This window comes from Anguilla rostrata, chromosome 1, assembly GCF_018555375.3.
Source record: "Anguilla rostrata isolate EN2019 chromosome 1, ASM1855537v3, whole genome shotgun sequence".
In the NCBI taxonomy this organism is placed as follows: Eukaryota; Metazoa; Chordata; class Actinopteri; order Anguilliformes; family Anguillidae; genus Anguilla; species Anguilla rostrata.
The window spans coordinates 27,034,793-27,048,297 of NC_057933.1; the positions used below are offsets into that span (position 1 = coordinate 27,034,793).

The 13,505-nt window shown below is 40.3% G+C and overlaps 1 protein-coding gene across 4 annotated transcripts; it reads left to right on the forward strand.

The window, feature by feature from the left end:
- The first annotated feature begins 44 nt into the window (after positions 1–44).
- On the forward strand, positions 45–13,142 carry dnal1 (dynein, axonemal, light chain 1). Of its 4 annotated transcripts, none has more exons than XM_064332735.1 (8): positions 45–129; positions 4,941–4,979; positions 5,454–5,563; positions 5,740–5,795; positions 6,076–6,131; positions 6,685–6,811; positions 7,877–8,017; positions 9,501–13,142. In XM_064332735.1, the coding sequence occupies exons 1-8, from the start codon at positions 127–129 to the stop codon at positions 9,548–9,550; spliced, it is 582 nt and encodes a 193-aa protein (XP_064188805.1). In that variant the 5' UTR covers positions 45–126; the 3' UTR covers positions 9,551–13,142. The 4 variants fall into 4 exon arrangements, with proteins under 4 accessions (XP_064188805.1, XP_064188796.1, XP_064188815.1 ...); XM_064332726.1 differs by lacking the exon at positions 45–129 and adding an exon at positions 136–4,113; XM_064332745.1 differs by lacking the exon at positions 45–129 and adding an exon at positions 136–463.
- The last annotated feature ends 363 nt before the right edge of the window (positions 13,143–13,505 follow it).

Below are 13,505 nucleotides of genomic sequence, written 5' to 3' on the forward strand. Positions count from 1 at the left end.
ATCTTCGGCGTGGAAAGTATGTGAAAGTGCCTGTAAAAAACATCTCGTACTGACCCGTTAGACGTGTGTACGTAAAACGCACGCGCATGCGTGTCACTCCGTGTCATAGCAACCGAGGAGGACAACATGGTGAGTGCCTGAAAAACGGTTGGCTGCACTGAACATCGTTGATAAAAATACGAAATTAGCTGTCTTGTACGACATTATTTACTACTCGTGCATGTCAGTGGCTACTACATACCACACCGGTTTCTGTGATTTTTAATAACTCACTTGCAAGCCAACTAATCAACCTATCACTTCGGCTAATATATGAATGCATTTAGCTTGAGCTCCTGGCATGAGCCCTGTGCTGTCATTCCAACAAAATGAAAACATATTGATAGCTAACGTAGGTTGAATTATCGATAGAAATATTATGATACGGCTAGTTAGCTAACTGACCAGCTGTCTACTTTGCTCGGTATGTATAGTTAAATTGTGCCGTCGTGTTTGCCCGACGTTTTACCGTCATTTTACTAACAAGCTAGCTCGTTTATATAGCACTAGTCTAGTAGCTGCATGTCGTTTAGTTCAAAATACTGAGAACATTAAGTTAGACGAGGGGTGTCCAGTCTTATCCGAAAAGGGCCGATATAGGTGCAGGATTTTGTTTTAGCACAGTATTACGACGCCCGATTCAACTAACGACGTTAGGCTAAGTAACTAGTCTAACATGAACTTGTGAATCAAGTCGAACTTGATAAATAGAATCAGATGTCTTAGTACTGGGCAAAAACAAAAACCCGCACCCACATCGGCTTTTTTCGCATAAGATCGGACGCCCTGGTTTAGCCAAATCTCCGAGGTCGACAGCTGGCTAGAATAATTTAGCGTTTTTGTATAACGAGAGTCGTTGATTGTTTGGTAGTTAAACGTGTTTTCTCTTCCATCTGCTTAGCTAAACCACACGTATTTTTACGAGAGTGTTTTTAACACTAACTAGCTTGTAACCTAATACCCATTGAACACAAGGCTTGTTTACTGTACATGTGGGACAATTGGAAGAATGAAGAGAGCTACGCTACGGATAAAACCACGTGACTTCTGACGATACTGAAATCCGAGGGCTACTGCATATTCATGATGTTACTCATATAAAAGATGCTTGTATTTTTCCTAAAATTTTCTTCTGATACTCTGCCTGTGGTTTGAACATTGTTTAAATACAGTGAGCACCATAATTCATTGGACAGTGACACATCTTTTGTTATTTTGGTTCTGTACTCTAGCACCTTTGAAAGGGTACAATGACAATGAGGCTAAAGTGCAGACTGTCAGCTTTAATTTGAGGGTATTTTCATCCATATCGGATGAACCGTTTAGAAATGACAGCACCTTTTGTACACGGTCCCCCCATTTTAAGGTACTACAAGTATTTGTTGAATTGACTTCACAGATGTGTTTCGTTAGGCAGGTGTATTCATTTGTGTCGTTAGTGAATGCAGAAGAGAGCTGTTTGTCTAGTCTTGATTCTAGACTTTGCAATTGCCTTTAGAGATTGTTGTTGGGGTGTGACAACATGAGGAAGACAGCAGTGTCGATGCAAATTAAGCTGGCCGTCATAAGGCTCAGAAATGAAAATCAATCAATCAGGAACATTGCAAAAACCCTGGGAATGCCCAAGTCAACAATTTGGTTCATCATTAACAAGAAAAAAACTGGTGAACTCAATTATTTCAAAAGACCCAGTAGACCAAGGAAGACCACTGTAGTGGATGACCGGGGAATGCTCTCTATAGTGAAGAAAACCCCCCCTGACAACAGCCCAACAAATCAAAAACTGTCCTGGATGCAGGTGTAGATGTGTCAAAGTCTACCATACATAGAAGACTACACCAGCAGGACTACAGAGGGTACCCTACAAGATGCAAACCACTGATAAGCCTGAAGAACAGAAAGGCAAGATTACAGTTTGCTAAAAAGCACTAAAAAGAGCCCCAAGAGTTCTGGAACAAAGTCTTGTGGACAGATGAGACAAAGATTACATGTACCAGAGTGATGGAAAGAGGAAAGTGTGGAGAAAAAAAGGAAATGCCCATGATCCAAAGCATACCACCTCATCCGTGAAACATGGTGGAGGGGGTGTTATGACTTGGGCCTGTATGGCTGCCAGTGGAACGGGCTCACTTGTCTTCATCGATGATGTGACTGCAGACAGAAGTAGAACAATGAATTCTGAAGTCTACAGAAATATTTTATCTGCTCAGATGAAACCAAATGCTTCCAAACTCATTGGACGGCACTTCTTCATGCAACAAGACAATGACCCGAAACATACTGCTAGAGCAACAAAGGGGTTTTTGACGGCCAAAAAAGTGGAAAATTCTTGACTGGTCGAGTCAATCACCGGATCTGAATCCAGTTGAACATGCATTTTACATGCAAGATGAGACTGAAGGCAAAAAGTCCCCGAAACAAGTAAGAACTGAAGATGGCTGCAGTACAGGCCTGTCAGAGCATCACCAGGGAAGATACCCTGTGTCTGGTGATGTCTACGCCTCACAGACTTCAAGCAGTCATTGCATGCAAAGGATATGCAACCAAATATTAAAAATGATTACTTTATTCTACATTATGTTAAACTGTCCAATATTTTTTGATGCCCGAAAATGGGGGGGACTATGTAGAAAAGGTTCTATAATTTCTAAACGGTTCATCCGATATGTATGAAAATACCCTCAAATTAAAGCTGACAGTCTGCACGTCAACCTCATTGTCATCGTATCATTTCAAACTCAAAGTGCTAGAGTATAGAACCAAAATAACAAAAAATGTGTCACTGTCCAATGAATTATGGTGCTCACTGTATATCGACCAAGATTGTAATGGCCAAATTGAGGATAACCTATAAATCTCTACCAAAAATACTGCATGGGAATTGAGATGTATTGCATTTACTTGAATTGTTGTTTGAGATGGCTACTGCAAAATTTGTAAGACATTTTACTGCAATTTGTTGTGAATTTGTATCAATCAGTATTGATCTGTATCTGTCTTTATATAAGAAGGTGGTGAAGTTTTACACTGGAGAACTTTGTTTTATTTGATCAGCTGCAGTGTAGTCATTCATAAGAGTATTGTGAACATTGGAGAGAAAACGGCTAAAAATGAGTAAAATTGCTTGAGGCTGTGTTGCTTGAGGCATGGTTTGGGGGATATTAAGTTTATTTCACGCTATAGTAGGTCTTTTGAAAGATAACTGATTTACACCACCAGTGTGATGTATTGACCCTGGCTTATTCTCATATGGGCTAGGGGAGTGCCCCTCTATGATGTGATCTGTGTGGATTCATGCCTTAACCATCACAGTTCAGAAAAGCTGTGTGTGTTAAAAGGGATGCAGTTCTTCCACAGACTAGAAGTTCTCGAACTTTCTGATCATATGACCCACTTATTGGGTAGAAATCAATGATTGCCATGTTATTAAAATAAACATGTTGTTATATGGTATTAAAGTGATTTTGATGTATGGTAACACAACTGCGTGTACTCTAATAGTTCAGTGCAGTGTTTAATTTGACTGGTGTGAAGGTCAATAGGAAGTGTGCTACTGTATATACATTTATATCCAGTAAGTTACTTTTGCCCTGTGTATCTTTTGACCCATTCACTGTTTCCCATACAATAAATGTATCCAAAATAGACCCACCCCTGCCCTAAAAGATTTTTACCATGGTGCGCAGGCAGGACTGCCGCTGTGGGCTATGCATGGCAAATTGTGGTCACTCACTCACTCACTCATGGACGACCTTTGAGGGACGTTTTGTGGGACGCATGCGCAGGTGGTGCTTCGTTTAGTAGGACGTTTAGTAGGACGCATGCGCAGGTGGTACGGCACAACATTTTAAAGCACAGCTTTATCGCCTAACGTTACTTTAGCTAATCCTAACATGTTTGCGTTTCGCCTACTTTAGTTAACCTACTTAGTGCGTACGGACTGCCTACTTTAGTTAACCTAGTTAGCGCGTACGGATGCTATCCTACACGCATGAGTAGGAGCTAAGGACACACAGCTACAACCACCGATACAGATGTATGGACACACGGAGGACCACAAATAACGTTACAGAGGTGAGGACATGCCATAGCTAGCTAGCTATATAGTTAGTACAGGTGCGCCATGGGTCTGGACGGTTTCGTGGTTGTTTGGTATTTAGTTGCATACACACCAAACACACCATACTTATGTATTCGTTATTTTTTTGTTTTAAATGTCAAAGTGACATATATCTGACTCGTTTCGCTGTGTGAGCTGGCCCTCCCCCCTCCCTCTCGTAGCGTATGTAGCGCAAAAGTAGGGAGGACAGTACCTGAATGCGAACATAATTAAGACATTAAGTCATCAAAAAATGCCAGGTTTTTCAAAATCTGTTAAATTTAGCCATTAGGCAGTGTTTCTTCAAAATGACATGTCCTCTGCCTTAATCAAGACTTCAAAGTTATCAACATTATTTGTAATTAATGTCAGCGTTCACCCAAGCCCTTAACTTTTGGTTAGAATTTATATGTGATTATATTATCCTCTAGATCATTCTGACAACATAGCGGCTTGTCTGTAACTGCGACCATTCCTGCAGAAATTGTTTTCGTTCCTGTGGAAGTCTGTTGGGTTCCTGTGGAAGTCTGTCGATTCTCTCTGGCGCCGGTACAAATTAATGCGAGAAGTGCTGCATACTTTGGAGACACAGCCAAAGTAAAAACAAATAAAGAAAGAAAATTTCCCTAACACAAAATATTAATAAAGTGCCTGAAAACTGAATGTAAACTGTCTGCACAGCAAAATTTAATAAGTTTAATAAACGATACAAAGAAACCACAAATAAATTCTCAACAGTGAGTTGCAAAGGGAACTGCAATGTACTATGTTAAAAATACCTCTGTGTCTGTTTGTTTCCAAGGCAAAAGCAACGACTATAAAAGAAGCTCTTGTAAAATGGGTAAGTGGTACTTTTATATTGTTTTATTTTTATTAACGTGCTTTGGGTTCAGTTGGCATCATCATATAGTTGTGTATGAAATTGTTGAAACGGCTGTACCTTTAGATGTATTCATTTCAGTATTTCATACAATTTCCTGTCTTGCCATCCATGGCATTAAATAGCTGCAAACACACACTGGTTGTATAGGTGCAGCCCCCACCTCTCGCAGCTTCTCGTATAATGGAACTTTAGAAAAAAGACTACGGCCATAAGCCACCAATCACCTAATGGGAAAGCTCATATTTTCTCCTGTCAAAGTACGGAGAGCAGTATAAGGAATATGAGACGCCAAGATGATGAATCTGCGAATGATTTTTTATGGCACCTCACATAATATAATAGTAAAATTGCCCTTGCGTGGTGACCTCACAGAATGGCCGTCTGCTGGGATCACCGAGTTAGGCTGTAACTTAGCTATCGCTGGCTTGGCAGGAGGAGAAGAGTGGCGAGAAAGTGGGAGAGGCGAAGGCGGTGAAGCTCTACGCTCAGACACCCCCCATTGAGAAAATGGACGCCTCCCTGTCCACCCTCACCAGCTGCGAGTGAGTGCGACCCACCCCCACCCCCTCACCCCCCCCGACCCCCAGCTATGGTTCTGCTGGGTTTTCAGGCCCCTATGCGTGGTAACGGAAGCGCGGGGGCCCTCTGTGTGCCGATGCCGAGTTGTGGAGTTCCACGGTAACGCCGCTGATGTTCTGTCTCTGTGCTTCTTCCCCAGGAAACTGTCACTGTCTACAAACTGTATAGAGAAAATTGCCAACCTGAATGGTTTGAGTAAGTATTGTCTATCTAGCTGTCTGTCTGTATGTATCTATCTGTCTGTCTAAATACAGGTTAGTTCATTTCTGTTCAGTGCAGTTCAAATCAGACTTACTGGTTTGACTAATAGGAGATATTGTCAAGTATCTATCTTTATATATATATATTATGCTTGTGTGTATTTGTGTCTATTCATCACAGTTGAAAGAGTGATGAAATCAAACGTGGGGAAATGGGTAAATAGATCCTGAATTCTATTTACTTGGCCTGAAAATAACTGTCTCCTCTCTTTCAGAAAATTTAAGAATACTATCATTAGGACGCAACAACATAAAGAACCTGAACGGACTGGTGAGTAGTGTCGCTCTGCCACTTCCTCTATTGGTGCCTGGTGCCCGGGGGTTTGTAACAGGGTTCTGTTTGTGTTCCAAAGTACGTACTAGCATACTATGTCAAGCATAAAGCAATTACATCCTGGTTGTCCATATCTATATATTCTTGAATGCTATTGGAAAACATTCTGGTGGTTTTTGACTGATCAATTATGCAGTGTGAACAGAATTAAAAAAAAAATTCAAACATACTTTTGCATCACTTTGCCGTGAGCTTAGTTAAATATTTGTACTGACTAAATATCTATTTCAATGCTAAGGTAATATTTCTAGTTAAGTTTGTTGAGAAAAAGTACTTGCTGGGGCCTCCGGAAAGGATAAGTATGGATAAAATACGTTCCCATACATGATTTTCTGTCCCCCTAAGCACTTGAGTTTTGGGATAGGACACTGTGTGAGCCACAAACTTCTATAGTCCTGCACAATCTCAGTAGTGCGCAGGTACGCTTTTTAGAAAACACAGCCTGTGTCATGAAGTAGCGTAAACTGTGTGCTTGTGGCGCCCCCTGCAGGAAGCGGTGGGCGACACACTGGAGGAGCTGTGGATCTCCTACAACCTGATCGAAAAGCTGAAGGGAATTCACGTCATGAAGAGGCTCCGGGTCCTGTACATGTCCAACAACCTTGTGAAGGAGTGGGGTGAGTGTCTATCAACCGTCTTTACCGTTCTCCAGGGCAGGGGTTCTCAAACCATTCTCTTACAAGTCCCCCCAAAATAAACACCATGTGGCAGAGGACCCCTCAATCCAGGGGCCCCCAAACGTTTTTTTTATGATGCGACCCCAAATGAATGATCTCAAATTTACGCAACTCCAACACTCCACCTATGCACAAGCCTCATTTAACTGTTGACAACACCATTTAGCTGTGACTACATAGCCGATATACCATGTTTCATTGCTTTTTTATGGGTGGGTTGTTACAGTGTTCGACATGTAGTAGCCTGCATTCGCATATTTTAAAGAGATAAAAACGACGCTTTTTCTATTCCCCCCAAAAAATTTCAGATGACCCCATCCTCAAATCACCCCCATTTTGGGACCCCTGCCTTAATCTAAGGCCCATTAAAGATATTATTACACAGTATCATGTAGGACAGACATTAGGCTTTTTAGTACAATTTAAATATTTAATGCTTAAGGTGATTACAATATTACCAAGGATGTGAGGTGTTGGGCCAGATCCTGATAGAGTTGATTTTATCTTACAGTTGAAAATATGTAATTCACAAATATGGATAACTGAACGAAGTGTCCGTCATTTTGCCAAGAACCCTCGGGACTCTTGTATGGACTCCTTAGCCGCTTTTCCACCGCATGGTACCAGCTCGACTCGACTCGACTCTACTCGCTTTTGGTACCAGGTACTTCGTTTTCCACTGCAGATAGTACCCCCGTCAATGTAGCTGGTCGTCATAGCGACGCCGCATGAAACTGCCGTTTCTGACCAATCAGTGGTCTGCAGTGTTTCACGTCACCTTTTGGTATCGCCTCAGCTCGCTTGGAACCTCGACGGAGGTGATACCACAAAAAGTACCAGGTACTATCCACAACTTTTGCTCGATGGAAAACCACGAAAGGCGAGTAGAGTCGAGTTGAGTTGAGCCGGTACCATGTGGTGGAAAAGCGACTCTTGAGAGGTCCCTGGACCCCAGGTTGACCCCAGGTAATGAGAGATGTGGCCACGTTGTGCGTGTGGGCGTAGGGGAGTTCCAGAAGCTGGCGGACCTCCCGGCGCTGGTGGACCTGGTGTTCGTGGGAAACCCGCTAGAAGAGAAGTACTCCACCGACGGCAACTGGACAGAGGAGGCCACCAAAAGACTCCCCAAACTGAAGAAGCTGGACGGTGAGATGCGCCGGAAACTTCCGCATCCTCTGACTAAGAATACTCGCTTACCGAGAATTGGTAGTGGAGGGAGGGAGCACTAACAAAAGTACATTTGGTTCTCTGTATACAAGTGTTATCAATAATTTAAATTTGCCCATAGTTGTTTAGCAGATGCTCTTGTCCAGAGCGGCTTACAATGTAGTGCATGGCAAAACCGTAGATGAACACTTGTATATAAAAACAATACTGACAATAACAATTGAAAAACGTGTTACGGTTTCATTAAAAAAATACAATGCAGTAGTAAATGCAGTCTCACACCAGTGCTGTAATTATGGGAAAGTAGTAATATTTTCATTACCTGTGAGTATTTGTTCCCCAGTCCTCAGAATGCCATTGGCGTTATCTTTGTTAGCTAGACGGCATTAATGATAAACAATCATCCTGTTGTTATTTGAATGACATCAGTTGAGATTCAAAGCCAGCTGCTTTATTTGCAGTGTCATAAACCGTACTAGCAGCAAATATTTTATGTGCAGACCTTTCAGCTACAGATGAATGTTTATACCTCAAGTCTTAAAGAATTACAATTCCAAATTTTTAGTGCTAATGCAATGTAATTTGTAAATCCTGGCGTATGAACACTTTACATTCTGGAACTGAATGCAAATGGAAAGAAACTCATAAAATAATACACAAGCTGAAATGAAGCAGGGTTTATTGTCACTGGTGTATCGATCTGTGTAGCGCTGGACCTCGGCTTCATCGTTTCATTTGTAAGGGTCCTGCGTTTGTCGATTAACGTAATTCACCAACCGTGTTATGTCACTGATGGAATCAAATCCAGCTCTGCAATTTATTTAGCAAAACCCACCAGTGCTGTCCCAAGGGGGGCCCATACAGATTAGGTCCATTAAATCTATTTCTTAGGTCGTGTGACCAACAGCAACAAATCTCTATCTCTTGTTTAATAAGATTTTTTTTTTAATGGTGCCCTGCAGCCATCAGAAGGAAGTATCAAAAGGTCTATCAAGTTAGCCACAGCTTGAGAGGCAGTTTAACAGAATTTGCATTTCAATTTCTGTCCTCAGGTTGTCGTACATCAGTTTCCCAGTTGGGGAGCTTCTGAGCATTTTATAGATGCCAATATCAAACGTGTCGGCCTCCGGGACATTTTTAACCCAGATATTACCAGTCAGCGTGTTTCTTATGCTTTGTTGGTTTTTTATGAAATGTGGTTTTTTTTATTGTCACAAATCCTGCCAAGATATCCTGCTGATCACAGCTGTGTAGTTTCACAGGGTGAGTTAAGGTTTGAATTCATTCCTGCACAATAGGTCATGGTCACATTTGAAAGTGTAGGTGAAACTGCAGGACTAAAACAGTCACTTTGTGATTTCGATTTGTTGTTATGATTTGTTAATCTTGCTTGTCGTAAGAGTTGTTAGGCATTCCTACCATGGAAGGTGGAGCTAGCTTTTCACTCAGCTCTTTCTTTCAGGTAACCCCGTGATCAAACACGACGAGGATGAAGGAGAAGGAGAAAGTTAACGCATTCCATTTTACGTTTTATTACTGTTTACAAAAATATTTTTAAATCTGTGGTTTTAAATGGGTCAGGCACCAGCAGTTTGAAAAAACACTCCGTAGTTTTTTATTGTTTTTTTTCCTTACAGATTTTGACATTTATAAGCTCAGCTCTCTGACCCAGAAGTCTGACTTAAGCTCTACACAAGAGATACAGTGGTTTTCTACAACTGTGAATCATGCCATGTATCACAAAGGCCGTTGCGTATTTGAACAGAATTAACTGCACAACAAGATTAAGAAATAATTTAAAATACTGAATATTTATGAAGTCAAATATCTGCAAACAATTAATATACTAGGCATCATTGAAATTATGTTGCTACAGAGAATTGTTTTTTTTAGAATATACGCAAACAGTTAAGCAAAATCAATCAAATCAAAACGCACAATGTCAAACTGTACGTATTTAAAAAAGAAATAGGTTTATAATCAGTGTATGAAGAGGATTTCTATGATTCATTTAATCAGTTTTCTTGGTAAAGGATAATGCTGTAAACACTGGAAAAACAACATAATGATTGGTTATATCAATATGGTCTATATTATGACACGTTTATGTGAAAAGTAGTGATCATTCATCGAAATACAAAAATAATCAGAGTGCATTCACAGACTGGTGCTCTCTAAAATCATTTATATGAAATCTTTTAATAGACTGACAATAGGCAGCTTTTCCAAATATAATTACCCGACAACTTGCTAATAGTTGCAAAAAATCAAAGCTTTTGTAGTTGCGAGTTAATCATAATATGATTATTTCAAACTGTTCTGAGCCGTTGTAAAGTAAGTTCTGAAAAGAGTTCTGAACTGCTGTGATGCTGATATAATTTGTTTTGTAGCAAACAAACGAAAATATCTGTGGAAGCAGGCGGTGAGACATTGGTCCTTAGAAATGAATTTTCTCTCCTGGCACCCTGAACCAAGAGAGCATTGTGGGTCACGGGAGTCAGCTCTTTTGCTTCTCAGTCTTTTTCAGGACAAGCGATTAAAACGAGTAATGAAGTTGCAGAACTGAGAGATGGAAGCACTTTATGAATACACTGCAGTATTCCGGTGTATTTCATACCATTCCGCACACACATTCTGTGGTAATTATTTGAAAATTGAAATGAAATGGAGTGATTTCTGTTAGATATTGCTCCAGTGACTTCCTGTATATTAGTTATGTTGTTATTACGGTTTGCTTTATTTTAATTTATTATTATTCTCTTCGTTTTGGGTACGTACAGTTCTATTAACCAGTATCTTCTGTTCTGAAGATGGCGGTTTTCTTTCTAATTCCCTTTTCCCCTTTCCTCTGATGAATTGAGTACGGAATAATGAATGATGTATGATTTTTATTGATTTCTGCAACTTGTTTGCATTTCTTGAGAAAGTCTGGTATCTCTTGACTTGAGTCACATGGTTTTATATCTTTACTGTATATATTAGATATATTATCTCTCCAATTAAGAACAAACAACACTCAAAATAGATGAAGTGTGCCATTATGTGCTAAAAAGTCATTTCTGTTCAAGTACTACACACTGGAAAAAATATAATGAAGTAAAAATTCAAATACGCATGGGTCATTTAAACCTTGATGCACTATTGGTGTAATTATTTTTATATTTAATGAATTTGTCTGCTGAAATTTGTATGTATGATATACATATTTAAGAAGGATCAGCAGACAGCAGATCTGTCACAGAGCTGGGCATACTTGTATACCAAAATAGTACTTTTTCTACAGAATGGCCCTCACCATGGTGGTAATGTTAATAGGATTTCTTGAAAAGCACATTGGTGGTACTGCTTAAAAGTAATAGCTTATTTAATGAGAAAAAACTAGGCAGTAAAATATCTGCTTGACCAATCAGATTATTATTATTATTATTATTGTTGTTGTTATTATTGTGCAGCTGCATTCCATTGGGTAGGTTTCAGACTTCAGGTACTCACTCCAGATTCAGTATGGTAGGGCACACTTGCACCCCTCTCTCTTACCGTGGTGCTGTTTTCTGAGGGGGAAAATGCACACTTAGCGTTGATGTAGCATGAATCACCGGATGACCTCTAAAAAGCTGGGATTCCGTGATTTACTCGGGCGAGGCACCGATGAGGTCGCAGCGTTCACAGCGAAGCACACTGGCACAAGTCTATCTCCAAATTGTATCATGTGAATTATGCATTAGGTCAGCCCGCCACTCAAATCCCTTTCACAGTGAATTTGTCAAATGTCAAATCCATTGTCGGCATTCTGTCAACCACTCAATCGAACATAATTAACTGAGAATGGGTCTGGGGCAAGAACTTGCATTAACCATGTTGCCCCCGAACCAAGCTTAGGAAGCACCGAGTTCTACTGTATTCTAATAGACTTGCTTGATGACATTTGCATATCTAATGTGGTTTTTGCTATTATAAATTTTAAACGAAGGGTATCTTCCTCTATCGTGCAAGAAATTGGCCTGTGACTACTGGAGACTGTGCCTAAGTGGAGCAGTTAATTGCGTGAAACAGAGCACATTTATTGGATCATAATTGGAGAGGCAGAGTACAGTGTATGCAGCTGGGTGTCAGCTGATCTTCAGGTTTGACCTCCAATTGCGTTTCACAGTAACGACGGCTCTCAGTGACCTCCTCCTGGCACCCTATTTGCTGTTGCTGTCTAAATTTTCTGAAGTTCTGTATTAGCCTAACATTGTACATTGCAGCTGCCAATTCTGTGGTACGGGGATCACTGCCCTTCGTAGGTTTACCCTCTTGCTCTGGACTAGTACCCACTGGCTGCATTCTTGTTGCAATCGAATTGTGTCTCAGTCTCATGCCAGTGTCTGTAAGGTTTTGGCCTGTCTGAACCTGGAGGCTGACCTGGTTTTTGTTTTTGGCTACTAAAGTTCTAGGGGAGCAACAGCTCAATCCAAAATCCCCGATCTTCAGTAATTGGAGTGACTTAGTAAAATGTAAACAAAAAACAACTAAATAAAATAAAAAACCACCATAATTTTCTTTTCATTTTTAAATTGGTCATTGCCAAAATAAAGGAACACCAAAAACAGTATTGCTGTCTATAAAGTTTTCAATGGACTGTATTTTATCAAACAGACTGCTCACGGTTTAGATTGACATTTGAAGTCAACTGATTCAGGGTTGCTCATCGGTTTTAATTTGCATCTTGAACCAATGCACAGACAACATGTTTGAGGAGTATGCGGTTTTTGACTACAGTTGCTGCTAGCTGATGATGTCTTTACCTCATATTTCCATGCCAACATCACTTTTCAGCTGTTCCTTGTGAAATGTGCAGTCTTGGTCACTGACACACCGGCCAAATGTGCCTGAACAACCACTGAGATCTCTTCCTCTAGCCATGGTAGCAAAGGCAACTACAGAATTCTACAGTATAAACAACTGTGAGCATACTGGGATGTTATTTGCTTAATTAACTCAGGAACCACGTCTGTGTGGGAACACCTACTTTCAATATACTTTGTATTCCACATTTCCTCTAGTGTTCTCTTCGTTTTGGCAGTTTCCTGTACATAATTGCCCTGAAAATAAATAAAAATAATATCTAATTAGGAGACCAAAGTATTTTGTTTAGTTTAAGCAAATAGGTGATTGATAGAACTTTGTTGGGCTTGTGAAGCCTTACTCCCACTGGTTTGGCCCAATGTACTGTATGTGCTCAGACCATCATCATTTGAAGAACAGTTGACAGAAACTGAAAGTTTGTGACAAGAATGCAGCCACTCAGTCCAGTCATCCTGCAGGAATCTCTTCTTAACATCCTTGTAACTTAAACACTGCGGTCAAAGTTCATCGGGATATTTTTCATATGTACTTTGTTGCCTGTGACAGAAAAATAAATATACTGTATGCCTTTTAGGTTTAAACATGACCATGATTATATTTATAAAATGATTTTTACTTT

What these genes read in the sequence shown, in the direction of transcription:
- dnal1 (XM_064332726.1), top strand. Translation starts at nt 4,078, where the DNA reads ATGGACACACGGAGGACCACAAATAACGTTACAGAG. An exon ending in TAAAGAACCTGAACGGACTG is followed by an intron (nt 6,132 to 6,684) that starts GTGAGTAGTGTC and finishes CGCCCCCTGCAG; the next exon opens with GAAGCGGTGGGCGACACACT. An exon ending in CAAACTGAAGAAGCTGGACG is followed by an intron (nt 8,018 to 9,500) that starts GTGAGATGCGCC and finishes TCTTTCTTTCAG; the next exon opens with GTAACCCCGTGATCAAACAC.